General features: G+C 43.4%; 1 protein-coding gene across 1 annotated transcript in view; it reads left to right on the forward strand.

Annotated features, from left to right (window-relative positions):
- The window catches only part of LOC123997691 (raftlin-like), a 79,407-nt gene that overhangs the window by 1,133 nt on the left and 60,646 nt on the right, over nucleotides 1-17,628 (forward strand). Inside the window, exon 2 of the mRNA XM_046302166.1 lies at nucleotides 9,861-10,027. Coding sequence (XP_046158122.1) covers nucleotides 9,883-10,027 — 145 coding nt within the window. The 5' untranslated portion in view covers nucleotides 9,861-9,882. The remainder of the gene's footprint in view (nucleotides 1-9,860; nucleotides 10,028-17,628) is intronic.

The following is a 17,628-nucleotide window of genomic DNA, read 5'->3' on the forward strand; positions in this document are numbered from 1 at the left end:
TAAGGCATTAAATAGGCCATAGTGGCAAAATAATTACAATTTAGCATTAACACTGGAGTGATAGATGTGCAGAAGATGAATGTGCAAGAAGAGATACTGGGGTGCAAAGGAGCAAAAAATAATAACAGTATGGGGATGAGGTAGGTGGGTGGGCTATTTACAGATGGGCTGTGTACAGGTGCAATGATTGGTAAGCTGCTCTGACAGCCGATGCTTAAAGTTAGTGAGGGAGATATAAGATTCCAGCTTCAGTGATTCTTGCAATTCGTTCCAGTCATTGGCAGCAGAGAACTAGAAGTGTGGTAGGAGAGGGGTGAGAATGCCAAAATGTCTACCTAGCTCCAGTCACTGAACCCTGATGGCATTTCAAGATGTGCTTGACATACAGTATTAAACCTTAGGCTCTACTGCAGAGAGAGAGAGAGTGTGAGTGTGTTTGCCAGTGTGAGAGAAAGCAAGAGCGAGGGAGGGACAAAGTAGAGCGAACAAGTTGAAGGATGTGAGAAGGGATAAGAGGTTGGGAGAAAGGAGAAGAGGGCATGAGAGAGGAATGCACACAGACAGGAAGAGTGAGAAGGAATGAGAGAGAGCGTTAGGGAGTGAGTGAGGAAGAGAGAGAGTTTGAGTGAACTGTTAATCAGTTCCAGCTGGTTGGTTGTGAGGGCTGGGCTGTTAACCCTATATTGTTACTGGGTCACGAGCTAGCACGCACGCACACACACACACACGCACACACACACGCACACACACACGCACACACACACACACACACACACACACACACACACACACACACACACACACACACACACACACACACACACACACACACACACACACACACACACACACACACACACACACACACACACACACACACACACACACACACACACACACACACAGGGAAACACTTTTCACCAGGAACCCCCAAATGACTGCATCACAGACTAGCCACAACCCAAATATAACTGGCCAGCCCTGAATGGGAAAGTTATTGTGGTATCTGCTCCATGCTGTAGGCCTAATTTGAAACAGAGAATAATAGATGGGACAAAAGGTGAAGCGAGGGAGCCGGAGCAGAAACAGTTTCATGACATAATTACGGTGTTAAATTGAATACTCGCCTGATATAATCTATAAGGCCTACATAGTAGGAACTCACTATTGTGTGTTTCATAAAGTTGATCATGTACACAGATTTTCGGAACATTGACTTCTGTCGTCCAGCTGCCTTTATGTTCAAACTTCCATTTTAATCCAGTTCCCACATGTCTGATATTGGACCAGGGTGTAGAGATTGATCTGGTCCTGAGTTGAATTTGAATTGAATTGGCTTGAATAGAATTGGAAAGTCTTGCTTGATTTTAAACCGTTTCCATTTAACGGAATTCATCCGACTTTGCCAGCATCTTACCAGAATCTCCTCAGAAGCGGCCTGATGCTAATTTAAATACATGTATACAAAATTAACCGATTTAGTCATTTTAAATATTACTATTATACATTTTATACATACAAATTATACCCACCCATCCACAAAAAAAATGTGTTTCAGCGTGCCTGTGCCTGGCCCACCACAGGAGTCGCTACAGCGCGATGGGACAAGGACATCCTGGCCGGCCAAACCCTCCCCTAACTCAATTGTGCGTCGCCTCATGGGTCTCCCGGTTGCAGCCGGCACAGGTCTCGAACCAGCATCTGTAGCAGCGCAGTTTGCACTGCGATGCAGTGTCTTAGACTGCTGCGCCACTCAGGAGGCTCCATCCACAAAGATTTTAATGCTTATCAATTGCCTTGCACAAAGTATCAAAATACTCAAATACAACACAGGACTCTTAAAGAATTTCATTTAATTGTTCATTGTATTTTTTGATCACAGACACAATGAGAAAATATGGAAAAATCAATAATTAAATGTTAATTATATAAAGCAGCCCGTGTAATCATCTGCCGGAGAGTAGCCCCCAATCGGCCCAAGCTTCAAGTAATATATTTGGGCCAGATAACTCTCACTGGAATCAGTCTGAGGCCCAAGTAATACATTTGGGCCAGAAAACTCACACCGGAGTCGGACCGAGCTCAAACCCACATCCTAGCCACAAGTAATACTGCCGAAGGCGGCCCAGACTCGGGCCACATGACATCGGCCGTGTCTGACTCTCAGCCGAGTGCCCCGACTCTCAGCCGGAATTGTCCCAGATTCACTGTGCTAGCTGGGATAGTACTTGAACATAGTTTTGTCTTCCAATAAAACATATTTTAAACAAGAGAATGAGAATTACTGAAATAATATTTCCATATTGAAAGACTACACACACACAATTCCACACATACTCTATTTATCCCTATTTGCCTCCCTACAAGTACCTACCCACCGTATTTTAGGCCTTTTGGGTAAACAGCTTAGCCTGATTACTTGCTGAAAGATGACGGGTAATTCTTTGCATTTCTCCTGACAGCGATGACAGTCTAAATGGATTATACTCTTGCATAAGCATCACATCTATGTCCTTTGAAATGCTTTGGTACATGATCTGTGGCAAAGATTGTACCTTTTTCTTTCTTTAGTGATGGGCTTTCGAAGAGACCAATTTATTCAAGCCTTTGGCATAGCCTGAAAGTACTTAGAATGGATATTAAGAGAAATCCTTTTGCTGGAAGGAAAACATGGTGGTATGCAGTATTCACTTGTTTTGTAGTCGCTAAGCGAGGAAGAAAACTTCCCTTTGATACTGCATTTCTCGAAGGAAAATTGACTGGGTGGTCAAGAACTGCAGCAGTATTGATCAAGTAATGTTCAAGGACTTGTCGATACTGTATCTGAAAAGCAAAACTTAGCTTCAGTTGGCTGTAATAAATAAAATGGCCCGCCTCCAGCAAGTTTGCATGAAAACAATGAGTCATTCCTTGAAATCTCTGTGCCTAAGTTTTGGAAAATATAATATTATTAACCAGATTTTCCTCTTTCGCAATGTTATTTCCGTTCTTGCTGTGTGCCATTCACTTTAGCCATGATCGGACTCATCCATTGCAATGTTTATGCATGATAGATTTAGAAATGCGTTGAGTTCAGGGTATTGTATAAAACCCAGAGTGAAGAGATTATACATACTTTATCAAGATAATGACTGTCAAACAAAGCAAATGCAAAATACAGACCTGAAAGACAGAGACTGGGAGGAAATTAGAGAGAAGACCTTACAGGCAGTGAGAGAAAGAGAAGGGAGAGACGAGAGCTTAGCCCTTGGAGAGAGGAAAATAGAGATATTGGTGTCTATTATTCCCCTGAGAGGGGAAGTAGTTCTAAAGGGGCTGGTTCCCATGGCAATAGCTCCCTACAGTACATGTGTGTCTGGGTGCAGCATATGTAGCCGGCTGTGCCCAGGCCTTGAGACGATAGAGGGATGGCTTGGCTGGAACCAGATCGAACCAACCACCGGGCCAGCCAGGACACTCAGCCTTGAAGCACTGGAGAGGCTCAAGCAGACGCTTGTTTACTACACTCTGTTTTTACCAGCACTTATCTCCCCTCATCTTTCAGCAAGGCTCTTTCATTATGTGTGTCATTATGTCTTGTCCTTGGAGATTTATATTGAATGTAATAAACTGTGTCTAGCTGTGGGTTTTCAAAAAAGCTATTCCAGTTTTCAGAGAAGCCCCAGTATTTGGGATTGCGCTATGGTCATTGTTTTCATCTTAACTACAGGGCTTTCAAGCTATGTAATATTAGAACTGGTCTAATTGTTTTTGTTGCTGTAGTATGGTCACCAACGCAACCTAAATCCCAGCCCACCTCTGTTTTTCCTCTGTCGGGCCCCTTGCTCCTATCCTCCTTGTCCACTGTCCCGCCCAGGTGAGAAGCCAAGGAAGGAAGGGAGGGAGGAAGTCCAAACAGGGAATGGCCCTGCTCCGGGCCCCTGAGAGCACTCTCCCCCCTGAGTGGACAACACAACAGCTGCCAGGAAACTGTGCCTTTTGCACAACTGCTTTATTTGTCACATTTAAGAACCGGGGTTAATCGGGGTTACTGTGGTAGACACAGGCAGAAGTCCGGGGTAGAGACGAAGGCAATGTAAGAGATGGCCGTGTTTTAAAAAGCATCTGCCCCTGAAAACCAACTTCTTAGTTTTGAATACAGCCTGCCTATGTGGCATCGATGGGAGTCAAACATTTATTCGATTGTCATGTCCGCTGCATTTCTTAATGACAAAGCCGAAAAACAGAGCCAAATCAGGAAGTTCAGCCGCCCTTTAAGTTTGGAGATGGATAACTCTTCCTCTAATCTAGCGGTCACCAACCTTTTCTGAGTGAAGATCACTTTCTAAGTCAAAATGCAAGCCTAGATCTACCACTCAGATTTTTTTTTAACGTGACTTAAATAACATAAGCCTATGCAACATTACCCAATTAAAAACAGTACTGTAGCAATGAGGTTTGTGCAGTGGGCTATAGGACCCAAACATTGTCACTGCATATTGGCTATGCTTGAATCACCCTGACAATGTTGTTCTCAGATCATTTTGGAATTATATTTCAAATGAGGTATATGATCACACTGGTAGTAGATCATTTGTTGTATTACTTGTGAGCCACAGCTAAGTAAAGCATAATAATTGGTTTCTATATTTTTGATTGATTTATTACTGGACTGATGGTCAGTTTGAGGGGAGAGAAGGAGCAGCGGTGAGGCTGCCTCTCACCCGCCTCATCGACCTTCGCTCTCTCTCCCTCCACCGAGAAAAGGGGACACAGTCTTCCAGCTGATTGGCGAAACTCAAGTCACACTGCATTATTTTTGCCTCATACACAAATTAATGTTATTCCTATGACCAGAGAAAGTGAAATATTCCTCCTTATTAAAAAACGACATAAGCCGCTAATAATAACAACACAAGCTTATCGTAACACTTTTCTAACATTGTACTCATTCATTGCAGCTGCAGTGCTGGTTGTAGCATGAGTGGAAGTAGGGAAAACGCGCATTTATGACAAAAGTGTTGAACAAAGTTTTGAGTTTTGACAGTGCTGGATAAACATGAACTTCCTCATAAAAAACAGCAGCTCTATGCTGTATTGTTTTGGTTTTGAAAGTTTTGAAATCTCAGAGTACCAATCTCAGAGTAGCAAATTTGCTGTGTGTGTGAGGCTTTTTACAGTCTATGGCTCGAGGAAACTGTGCAGCCACAGTGATCTGAGCTATCTGATTGGTCAGCGGTAGACCTATAGGCGCACTTGATTTGCTCTCTGGGCATGTCGGGTAGGCAGAGTTCTACCTTCAGACTTCCCGGCACTAGGCCTGCTGAATCATTGTGCACCTACCGGCAACGGCGCAAAACAACAAAAAATAAATAAATAGGAACACAAGGCTTTATCGTTGGGTTTTTTACTGAAATGTTTGGTGATCAACTTAGAATCCGATCAAACAGTTGGTGACCACTTCTCTAATCCTTTCTAGTCCAAATAGATCTTTTCATCACAAGTTGAGCTTTGTTCTCAGGGATTTGTGTCTTTACATGACACTTCCAAGAAGACAAATTCTTTTACGATTAGATAGCATGATGGAAAGATAATGAATCATCACTCGTTATATTGTTGCCCATATCTGATCCAACCAAATATTTACAGAATCATCGTACATTATTAACTCATGTATTAAGTTTACTCCCACGCAGATATAACATAAATTCTGTGCTAAGCAACTGTGGAGACGTTGGAAGGTTATGAAGGATGTTTAACCATTGAATTCTATATTTATTAAGGATCTACTCTTCCTAGGGTCCAGCACCATTAAAGCACCATATTCCGTTCCAAACAGGTTCATGGCTAACAAACATGACTTTCTACACTGAACAAAAATAGAAATGCAACATGTAAAGTGTTGGTCCCATGTTTCATGAGCTGAAATAAAATATCCCAGAAATGTTTCATAAGCACAAAAAGCTTATTTCCCTGTTTGTGAGTGTTTATCCTTTGCCAAGATAATCCATCCACCTGACAGGTGTGGCATATCAAGAAGCTAATTAAACAGCATGATCATGACACAGGTGCACCTTGTGCTGGGAATAATAAAATGCCACTAAAATGTGCAGTTTTGTCACACAACACAATGTCACAAATGTCTCAAGTTTTGAGGGAGCGTGCAATTGGCTGGCTGACTGCAGAAACTTCCACCAGAGCTGTTGCCAGATAATTTCATGTTGATTTTTCTACCATAAGCAATGTCGTTTTATAGAATTTGGCAGTACGTCCAACCGGTGTCACAACCGCAGACCATGTGTAACCACGCCAGCCCAGGACCTCCAAATCCGACTTCTTCAAATAAAATAAAATGTTATTTGTCACATGCGCCGATGGTGTAGAACTTACTGTGCAATGTTTACTTACAAGCCCTTAACCAACAATGTATGGTCTGAGACCAGCCCCATACAGCTGAAGAAACTATTGGTTTTCATAACCAAATCATTTCTGCTCAAACTATCAGAAACCATCTCAGGGAAGCTCAACTGCATTCGCGTCATCTTCACCAGGGTCTTGACCTGACTGCAGTGTCCAACTCCTAACCATCGATGGCCACTGGCATGCTAGAGATGTGTGCTCTTGATGAATCGCGGTTTCAACTGTACCTGGCAGATGGCAGACAATGTGTATGGCATGGTGTGGGCGAGCGGTTTGCTGATGTCAACGTTGTGATCAGAGTGTCCCATGATGGAGGTGGGGTTATGGTATGGGCAGGCATAAACTGCGGACAACAAACACATTTGCATTTTATTGATTGCAATTTGAATGCACAGAGGTACTGTGACAAGATCCTGAAGCCTGAAGCCTATTGTCATGCCATATATCTGCCGCCATCATCCCAGTTCTTCCATGGCCTGCGTACTCACCAGACATGTCACCCATTGAGCATGTTTGGGATGCTCTGGATCGATGTTTACCACAGCGCGTTCCAGTTCCCACCAATAACCGCCAATGAAGAGGAGTGGGACAACACTCCACAGACCACACTCAACAGCCTGATCAACTCAATGCGAAGGAGATGCGTTGCAAGAAGCAAATGGTGGTCACACCAGATACTGACTGGCTTTTTGATCCACGCCCCTACCTTGTTTATTAAGGTATCTGTGACTAACAGATGCATATGTATTCCCAGTCATGTGAAATCCACAGCTTAGGGTCCCCCAAAAATATTTAAATTGACTAATTTATTTTATATGAACTGTAAAATCATTTAAATTGTTGCATGTTGCGTTTATTTTGTTCAGTGTGTATCCATCCTATTTAAGTACATCCAGTTACAACAAACCCTTTGGACTTCTATAACATCTTGCCTTACAAAGTCTTATCGAGTAAAACCTCAAATGCAATTAACTCCAAACAAAAGAAGGAAAGAAACAGTGAACCGATCGTTACTAATTCAGCACAGAATCAATGCCTTTCTCTTTTTCTGACAATATCGAGCCGTTATTTGGACTGTTGGTGTAACCCAAACTCCCTCGCTGTCAGTCTGAAAAGCAGAGGAGATTAACCAAAGCAGGCCCATAGAGGCAGAGCTCAGACAGAGCATGCTCAGAACATGCACCTCGATTCTGAGGAGACGTTTGAGAGGGAAAACAGTCCCTCTGAAAATCATAAACATCTCACACTTCTTCTGTCAACTCTAAAAATCCCCTGGCCTCGCCTCACTCCCCCCGTTGGTCTCCAGGAGCGTGTGTGTACGAATAAGAGCCCCTACGTTTTTCGAAAATGTTCAGCCTTTTGTTTTTCTCTCTTCTTTTGTTCAGACTTCTTCTGCCTTTCCTGTACATTACATTACGGAGCCTCTCTCCGGAGTTCACTGGAACTTAGACAGAGCACATCTGAGATAATATTAAAAACTATGGATATTTTACTGTAGTATTCGCCTGTTTTCTTTGACGACAGTAAAATGGTGATGTCATTGAGCCGAGTTGCTTTAAAGTTCAGTCCTGGGGGGCTGTTTTGGAGAAATTGAACACTTTTAGGGAAATGGAAGATCTGTTTTTTTGTTTTTTTGGGGGGATTTGAAATGTGTGCTCTTGATTTTGGAGCTGAGGCATGAGCCCCAGTTTAAAGACAGAGAAGAAATTACACAATTCCCGGAGATGACTCGCCGAGTTCTATTTTAAACATTTAAAAACCAATTTTACAACTTCTTTGAAGCATATTTACAAAAATACAAAACATCAGATCCTGCAAGCATTCCTTGTATTCACTGGTGTACTACACGCCCTGCAGCCACTGCAAGGCAGGACATAAGCCATGGCAAAATGTGTAGAAGAGCTGGAAATATGCTTAAAGAATGCTTAAGTCTCTCAGCCTCATTGCAAAATGTGTAGAATAGTATGAGATGGTCAATAAAACTGTGGTATGCCACTGCTTGTATTGACTTGAAAGCCATTGCCTGTATTGTTATAGATTATACATGTTATGCACACGCATGACATTTATTAAAAAGAGACAAAGATTATAGGTGATACACACATTTCATTTCATAATACAAACACGGATATCTATGTAGGTGTTGTGGAAGACAGTGGCTCTCGTGACAATACTTTCGAATCTCTGTCATCTCCCTCTTCTCGTCACTTCTATTCAACAGGGTCTAATTACAGTGGCCTATCTCTCCAGACTCTACTTGCCATGCATTACCTAACTCGTCTCTCTAGCGAACAATCTCCAACCAGCCACCCATTTCCTCTTTTTCCCTTGATTGATTCTCACCTTTTCATTCTTCCTGCTCACCTCATTAACAGAGCACCGGTTCGCTCCTGTCCCCCCCCCCCCTATCCTCCTGTCTCCGCCACGGCCTCTTGGATTAGTCCGCTGGCGAAGCCCGGAACGGCGTATAATTAGAGGGGAACATAATACAGTGCGTTCCTCATCAGCTGGGGGGCCGGCGCCCCCTGGAACCCCCATCACACCCTCCCGGGTTTAATCAGCAGAGCACAATGGGATATTACCTGTGCCAGCCTGAGCCAATGGAGATGCAGCACCGCTGTCACAAGCCATTTGGGTGACTCCCGGTGCACAGGCTCTTTAGAGGCCCCTTTCCATAGTCTTTCACGGTTGTCTCTGTTAATTTGTCCCCCAGGGAACGAGGGCTCCGGAACCCATGAAAAATCAAGCTCATTTATGCCTTATTTATTTATTTGGAGCCGCTTATCCAGCATGTTTTTATTTATTGGTTTTTCCCTCTGAGACTCCATTGGGGCCCCATACGTGAGGTGTGTGTGTGTGTGTGTGTGTGTGTGTGTGTGTGTGTGTGTGTGTGTGTGTGTGTGTGTGTGTGTGTGTGTGTGTGTGTGTGTGTGTGTGTGTGTGTGTGTGTGTGTGTGTGTGTGTGTGTGTGTGTGTGTGTGTGTGTGTGTGTGATAGAGAGATTAATCCATCTCTCCCTAAATTGAACATGTCTTATGCTTTGGGGACTGGTGTCCAGTTTCAGACACACACAAGCATCAGGTAGCCTAGCAGTTAGAGCGTTGGGCTAGTAACCAAAAGGTTGCTAGTTTAAATCCCAGAGCCAACAAGGTGATGGCAGACCCTGGCCGTGACCCCACTCTTCAAGGGTGTCTCAAGGGGATTTAGGATATGCAAAAAAAACAATTTCAAATTCACAAGTGTATTAATAAACACTTGTACATGTGTGAAATAGGACAAATATATGAACCCACCTTATCACACACACACACACACACACACACACACACACACACACACACACACACACACACACACACACACACACACACACACACACACACACACACACACACACACACACACACACACACACACACACACACACACATCTCATTCTGCCCCATCTGTTCCCTATGTAGGGTCCACACACACTCTGCGGAGATGGGCTGTGGACTGAGGAAGCTGAAGCCATCAGAGGAGAGCAGTCCAGGGAAGATCTACTCCACCCTGAAGAGACCACAGGTGGAGACCAAGGTGGGCGTGGCCTACACATACCAATACGTCGACTTCCTCGTCGGGAAAGACGGTAAGACATGCAACGTTTCAGAGACAATTCAGTGGTTATTTCTAAGCCGTTTGAAAAACATACTAAATCACTGTTACAGTAAGAATACCAAATTATAATGTTTTCCAACTCTCTATTTACACACCAAAGATATGCTGAACAATCATATTGTCCATCATCTTGTTCAAGTTCAGTACCAGAAATTAAACTGACATGCACTTCAACAACAGAACATGCTGCCCGCCGCCTCACACTTAGATTGAAATACATTCCTCCACCATAATAGACTCCATCTCCTTTTCCCACCTACTCACACACCCGCAGCCAACAGAGGCGTTTCTTGTTGCAATTTGAGGTGTTGATGAGATGCAAGCTGGGGTGTTGCTTCCTGAGACCTGCTCTGCTCATGGCTCAGGGGCGGGTATATGGGGCGAGCAGCAGAGACCTATGGAAAGTGGGGTGTTGCTTCCTGAGACCTGCTCTGCTCATGGCTCAGGGGCGGGTATATGGGGCGAGCAGCAGAGACCTATGGAAAGTGGGGTGTTGCTTCCTGAGACCTGCTCTGCTCATGGCTCAGGGGTGGGTATATGGGGCGAGCAGCAGAGACCTATGGAAGCTGGGGTGTTGCTTCCTGAGACCTGCTCTGCTCATGGCTCAGGGGCGGGTATATGGGGTGAGCAGCAGAGACCTATGGAAGCTGGGGTGTTGCTTCCTGAGACCTGCTCTGCTCATGGCTCAGGGGCGGGTATATGGGGTGAGCAGCAGAGACCTATGGAAGCTGGGGATAAATATAGCCATCACTTTATTTCCCTCCATGAGAAGTTACAATTCAAACGGTGTGAGTGGTGGTGTGCTGGTGGGAGATGCAGCCCTCTGGAGCCGGGAGAAGCTGGGAGATGTAGTGTGCTGTGTGTTGGCTGTGACAGTTTATTAGACTCCATTAGCTAGTCAATCTGACGGGGAGAGAATGGGCACTAAGATACACCATCTGGGTGTCTTGGGCTGTATGTGTGCATCTCTCTCTCTCTCCTCTTCCCCCCCCACCCCCACTGGGTCTGTTTGACTGTCTCTCGCTAGCTCGCTCTTTCTCAGTTCTCTGCCTCACTCTTTTTTAAAGCTGTGCCTGTTTATGTCTCCTAGGACTATACTGAGTCTGTGTAGTTGTGTCCCTGTAGTGTTTGGGTCTGTCTGAAAATCCTTACATTACCTAAGCAGTTTTTAGGGTAACTGTTGGGGGATAACTTACTGTATGTAATTATATTGTACCAGGCATGTGACTAGGCTACAGGGAGTTTCATAGTTCCTGCATCTCTTAGTGCTGTTTCCTACAAAATACACAACATTTCATATGATCACAGAAGTGCACTATACGTACTCATGGCTGTATATACTAACTGGCCTGTTTATTCCAATTACTTGGGTATAAGGCCTTTGTAATGTAAATGTGGCCTCTGTGTATCCGGGTTTATACTTTCTTGTTCTAAAATGTGTTTTGGTCTCAGCAACAAGCTCTAACCAAACACTTTCAACTAATCAAATCTAGGAGAATTGAGGCAAAAAATGAGGACATTGGAAGATTACAAATGTTCTAGTTTATTTGTTTCCAATCATGTCCATTGCTCAATGTATCTCTAAAACAGGCACCATATAGCGCAGCCAGATACTTTTAGGGTGTTTTCACAAATGTAATTTGGTACCCTGGTTCGGTTTCCTGGAGCAATTCTACAGAATACGTTTTGCTTTCTCAAGACCTGAAAATACCAGTTTCACGGTGTGCGATTATCAAGATGCACATTCTCCATGACGTTAGCAAGCTAGCGTGTTTACAACTGGGGAAGAAAGTTCCACGCAACTCGTGCTGCTGTGTCACGATATCTGGTACTCTGGTCCTGGATCTTGGTCCCGCTACTCACACAGGTCCAGGATTCATTTCAGCCAGGGTTCGTTTGCGTTTCACACATGCTTTATAGCACGGATCAGGGTACCAAACGCTCCAGGATCCGGATCATAAGGGGATATGTGAAAGCGCCCTTAAATGACCAAATGACAGGGGGCCATGTTGAGCCACATAAAGACCGAACCAAGGTATGAAGAGCAATGTGTCATGAGCTTTTAATAAACTGCCACAGTAAATACCTGTCAGCCTTAGCTAGCAAGCTATAACCCCAAGTTTTATGTAAGTATATTACTCACATTCACGAACATAGCCATGCTGCTACCTTTCATTTACCTCAGAAAATGGCTTTGAAACAAAGAGGCAAGAATTATTTGATATTAACACCATGGCCCCATAGGGAAAGGACAAACTGAGTGCTGTGCTAACCGGTGTGGAAAGAAACCATCTCACCGTACACACATAGAAAGGCTCTTGGAGTGCCTGGCACGTATTGTATTTCCTAAAATGTGATTTCAAATGTTTAAAATGTCAAGAGGATGAAAAATTGAAAACACACTTATGTTAGTTTCCAGTAGACAGCATATAGCTACAGAGATTTTGTCCTTGAAATCAAATCCAGCTGACAGACGCACGCACGCACACACCATTTGATTTCATCTTGGCTCCAAACACATTATTTATATGCAAAACCCCCAGAGCCTGAAGTCCTCTTGTTAATATAAGCTTTCCTCACCGCTCCGTGTGACTGACATGTAGAAGCAGCGGCGTTCCGCCTGTGCTCTGATCGGAAGCGGGAATATGGAGCACGGAAATGAGAGGTCAGTGGAATTTTAGAACACCGTAGTGTGTTCTGAGTGGAGATTAGCCCCTGGATGCGGGGAGCCAGAATTTATCCCGGTTCACCACTCCGAGAGGGAGAATTGAACAGTGGTCGGTTCTCCGGGAATGACATTGAAGTGAATTCACGGTCATCAGGTTTTACTTTAGATTTCCATTATATTCTCATTGCATGGGTGAAGTGTTTGCATGGCGCAAATCAAATCAAATGTTATTTGTCACATACACATGGTTAGCAGATGTTAGTGCGAGTGTAGCGAAATGATTGTGCTTCTAGTTCCGACAATGCAGTAATAACCAACAAGTAATCTAGCTAACAATTCCAAAACTACTACCTTATAGACACAAGTGTAAGGGGATAAAGAATATGTACATAAAGATATATGAATTAGTGATGGTACAGAGCGGCATAGGCAAGATACAGTAGATGGTATTGAATGCAGTATATACATATGAGATGAGTATGTAAACAAAGTGACATAGTTAAAGTGGCTAGTGATACATGTATTACATAAGGATGCAGTAGATGATATAGAGTACAGTATATACGTATACATATGAGATGAATAATGTAGGGTATGTAAACATTATATTAGGTAGCATTGTTTAAAGTGGCTAGTGATATATTTTACATAATTTCCCATCAATTCCCATTATTAAAGTGGCTGGAGTTGAGTCAGTGTGTTGGCAGCAGCCACTCAATGTTAGTGGTGGCTGTTTAACAGTCTGATGGCCTTGAGCTGGAAGCTGTTTTTCAGTCTCTCGGTCCCAGCTTTGATGCACCTGCACAGATGAAACATACTCGATTCTAATCAACATGTTGTTTATAATGTAGATATGACCTAAACAGAAAAGACACACTTAGGGTAGATGTTGACCCCAACCACAGATCTAGGATCCCATGACCTAATCCTAACATTAGAGGTATGACAAATGAATGAGCCTGTAGGACTACTAATGATTATGGGTATTTTATATTCCAAGACACACTGTTTTATTTAACTAGGCAATTCAGTTAAGAACAGATTTGTATTTAGAATGACAGCCTAGGAACAGTGGGTTAAATGCCTTGTTCAGGGGCAAAACCAAAGATTTTGACCTTGTCAGCTCGGGGATTTGATCTAGCAACCTTCCTGTTACTAGTCCAAAGCTCTAACCACTAGGCTACCTGCCGCCCAATGTAGGATGCACATCTGCCTTAAAGTGTGAATGTACAGTTGAGTCTGAAATTTACATACACTTAGGTTGGAGTCATTAAAACTCGCTTTTTCAACAAACTATAGTTTTGCAAGTCGGTTAGGACATCTACTTTGTGTATGACACAAGTCATTTTTTCCAACAATTGTTAACAGGCAGATTATTTCACTTACAATTCATTGTAACACAATTCCAGTGGGTCAAAAGTTACATACACTAAGTTGACTGTGCCTTTACACAGCTTGAGAAATTACAGAAAATTATGTCATGGCTTTAGAAGCTTCTGATAGGCTAATTGACATCATTTGAGTCAATTGGAGGTGTACCTCTGGATGTATTTCAAGTCCTATCTTCATACGCAGTGCGTCTTTGCTTGACATCATGGGGAAATCAAAAGAAATCTGCCAAGACCTCAGAAAAAAAAGTGAGAATTTCCAAACGCCTGAAGGTACCACGTTCATCTGTACAAACAAGAGTACGCAAGTATAAACACCATGGGACCACGCAGCTGTCATACCGCTCAGGAAAGAGACATGCTCTGTCTCCTAGAGATGAACGTACTTTGGTGCGAAAAGTGCAAATCAATCCCAGAACAACAACAAAGGACCTTGTGAAGATGCTGGAGGAAACAGGTACAAAGTATCTATATCCACAGTAAAACGAGTCCTATATTGACATAACCTGAAAGGCCACTCAGCAAGGAAGAAGCCACTGCTCCAAAACTGCCATAAAAAAGCCAGAATTTGTTTTTTAACTGCACATGAGGACAAAGATCGTACTTTTTGGAGAAATGTCCTCTGGTCTGATGAAACAAAAGTAGAACTGCTTGGCCATAATGACCATCTTTATGTTTGGAGGAAAAAGGGGGATGCTTGCAAGCCGAAAAATGCCATCCCAACCGTGAAGCACAGGGGTGGCAGCATCATGTTGTGGAGGTGCTTTGCTGCAGGAGGGACTGGTGCACTTCACAAAATACATGGCATCATGAGGCAGGAAAATGATGTGGATATATTAAAGCAACATCTCCAGACATCAGTCAAGAAGTTAACGCTTGGTCGCACATGGGTCTTCCAAATCAAGAATGACCCCAAGCATACTTCAAAAGTTGTAGAAAAATGGCTTAAGAACAATAAAGTCAAGGTATTGGAGTGTCCATCACAACGCCCTGACCTCAATCCTATAGACAATTTGTTGGCAGAACTGAAAAAGCATGTGTGAGCAAGGAGGCCTACAAACCGGACTCCGTTACACCAGCTCTGTCAGGAGGAATGGGCCAGAATTCACCCAACTTCTTGTGGGAAGCTTGTGGAAGGCTACCCAAAACATTTGACCCAAGTTAATCAATTTAATGGCAATGCTACCAAATACTAATTGAGTGTATGTAAACTTCTGACCCACTGGGAATGTGATGAAAGAAATTAACATTTACATTTACATTTAAGTCATTTAGCAGACGCTCTTATCCAGAGCGACTTACAAATTGGTGCATTCACCTTATGACATCCAGTAGAACAGTCACTTTACAATAGTGCATCTAAATCTTAAAGGGGGGTGAGAAGGATTACTTATCCTATCCTAGGTATTCCTTAAAGAGGTGGGGTTTCAGGTGTCTCCGGAAGGTGGTGATTGACTCCGCTGTCCTGGCGTCGTGAGGGAGTTTGTTCCACCATTGGGGGGCCAGAGCAGCGAACAATTTTGACTGGGCTGAGCGGGAACTGTACTTCCTCAGTGGTAGGGAGGCGAGCAGGCCAGAGGTGGATGAACGCAGTGCCCTTGTTTGGGTGTAGGGCCTGATCAGAGCCTGGAGGTACTGAGGTGCCGTTCCCCTCACAGCTCCGCGGATGCGAGCTTCAACTGGAAGCCAGTGGAGAGAGCGGAGGAGCGGGGTGACGTGAGAGAACTTGGGGAAAATTAAAGCTGAAAGAAATCATTCTCTCTACTATTATTGACATTACTGACATTTCACATTCTTAAAATAAAGTGGTGATCCTAACTGACCTAAGACAGAGAATCTGTACTAGGATTAAATGTCCGGAATTGTGAAAAACTGATTTTAAATGTATTTGGCTAAGGTGTATGTAAACTTCCGACTTCAACTGTAGACGTTGTGATAGCGATGGAAACCTCTGATGTTACTGGTTGGATTAGCATACTCTGTCAATCAATAAACCACAGAAGGCGTTGGATAGCAGACAGCTCCTACTTGGTTAAATTTGTAACCAAATACACTGAGTGTACAAAACATTAAGAACACCTTCCTAATCTTGCGTTTGTACCCCCCCTTTTCCCCTCTGAATAGCCTCAATTCGTTGGGGCATGGACTCTACAAGGTGTCGAAAGCCTTCCACAGGGATGCTGGCCGATGTTGATGCAAATGCATCCCACAGTTGTGTCAAGTTGACCGGATGTCCTTTGGGAGGTGGACCATTCTTGATACACACAGGAAACAATTGAGCTTGAAAAACCCAGCAGCACCTACTGCCGTACCCCGTTCATAGGCACTTAAATATTTTCTCTTGCCTCATTCACTCTCTGAATGGCGCACATACACAATCCATGTCTCAGTTTCCTCAAGGCTTAAGAATCCTTCTTTAACCCTTCACCTCCCATGAATCTACACTGATGGAGGTGGATTTAACAAATTACATCTCTAAGGGATCATATCATTCACCTGGATTCACCTGGTCAGTCTATGTCATGAAAAGAGCCGGTGTTCATCATGTTCTGTACACTCAGTGTATGTCATACACACTGTAAGTAGGATGTTTAACTATTCTGTAAATACGTCACATGTAAATACCCTTTGAGGTTGCTCCATACAGGAGGCATATGTTTACAGAATTACAACATTTGATTTGATTTGATTTACAGGTGTCCATACAGCAACAGACGATTGCTACTATGCTACTATGTAGTGCTGAATGTTCCTTACTATTGCCTTGGACCACTCAAGCAGTCAAATACCAGCCTGTTGTTTTTAAAAGAAAATGTGTTGGAGCAGCATTAAAATGTCTGACGTTGTAAAACTCAGCAGGTTCTTAATCATTAGGCTTCAAACAAGAGCAACTGCTGACAACGTTTTCATCAACAGGAAACGCAGATTTCTGTACAGTTCCTTCCTCTCCCCCTCTCTCTCTACCTCCTGTATCTGAGCCTGTGTCTGAGGCAATATGTTTGAGATTAGCCTTGATTCTACAGGAGGGAATTCTTCTTGTTCTGCAAATACTGTTTCCTGTGTCTCAGGGTCTGTCTTCTGTGGTGAACGGAATCTCATTTGCTACGTGAAATATGTGACATACAAATATGTCCCTTCTCCTTCTTGGAGGCAAATAGTCTGTTCATGATTTGGTTTTACTGGCAGCCCAGATATAAACCTGTCTTATTTAGTTCTCTTTCTCTCTCTAGAGGTGTGTGAGGATTTCTGAGTGTGGGGTCTGTGTGCATTATGTGTTTGTAAATATACTGTAAGAATGTGTGTGTGTGTGTGTGTGTGTGTGTGTGTGTGTGTGTGTGTGTGTGTGTGTGTGTGTGTGTGTGTGTGTGTGTGTGTGTGTGTGTGTGTGTGTGTGTGTGTGTGTGTGTGTGTGTGTGTGTGTGTGTGTGTGTGTGTGCACATGTTGCACGTGTGTGTTTGAATGCCTGTTTTTACCAACCCCATTTTCGATCCTAGCTTCCATCCTCTTCCCGCTAC

The sequence above is a fragment of the Oncorhynchus gorbuscha genome, linkage group LG15, assembly GCF_021184085.1.
Source record: "Oncorhynchus gorbuscha isolate QuinsamMale2020 ecotype Even-year linkage group LG15, OgorEven_v1.0, whole genome shotgun sequence".
Classification (NCBI taxonomy): Eukaryota; Metazoa; Chordata; class Actinopteri; order Salmoniformes; family Salmonidae; genus Oncorhynchus; species Oncorhynchus gorbuscha.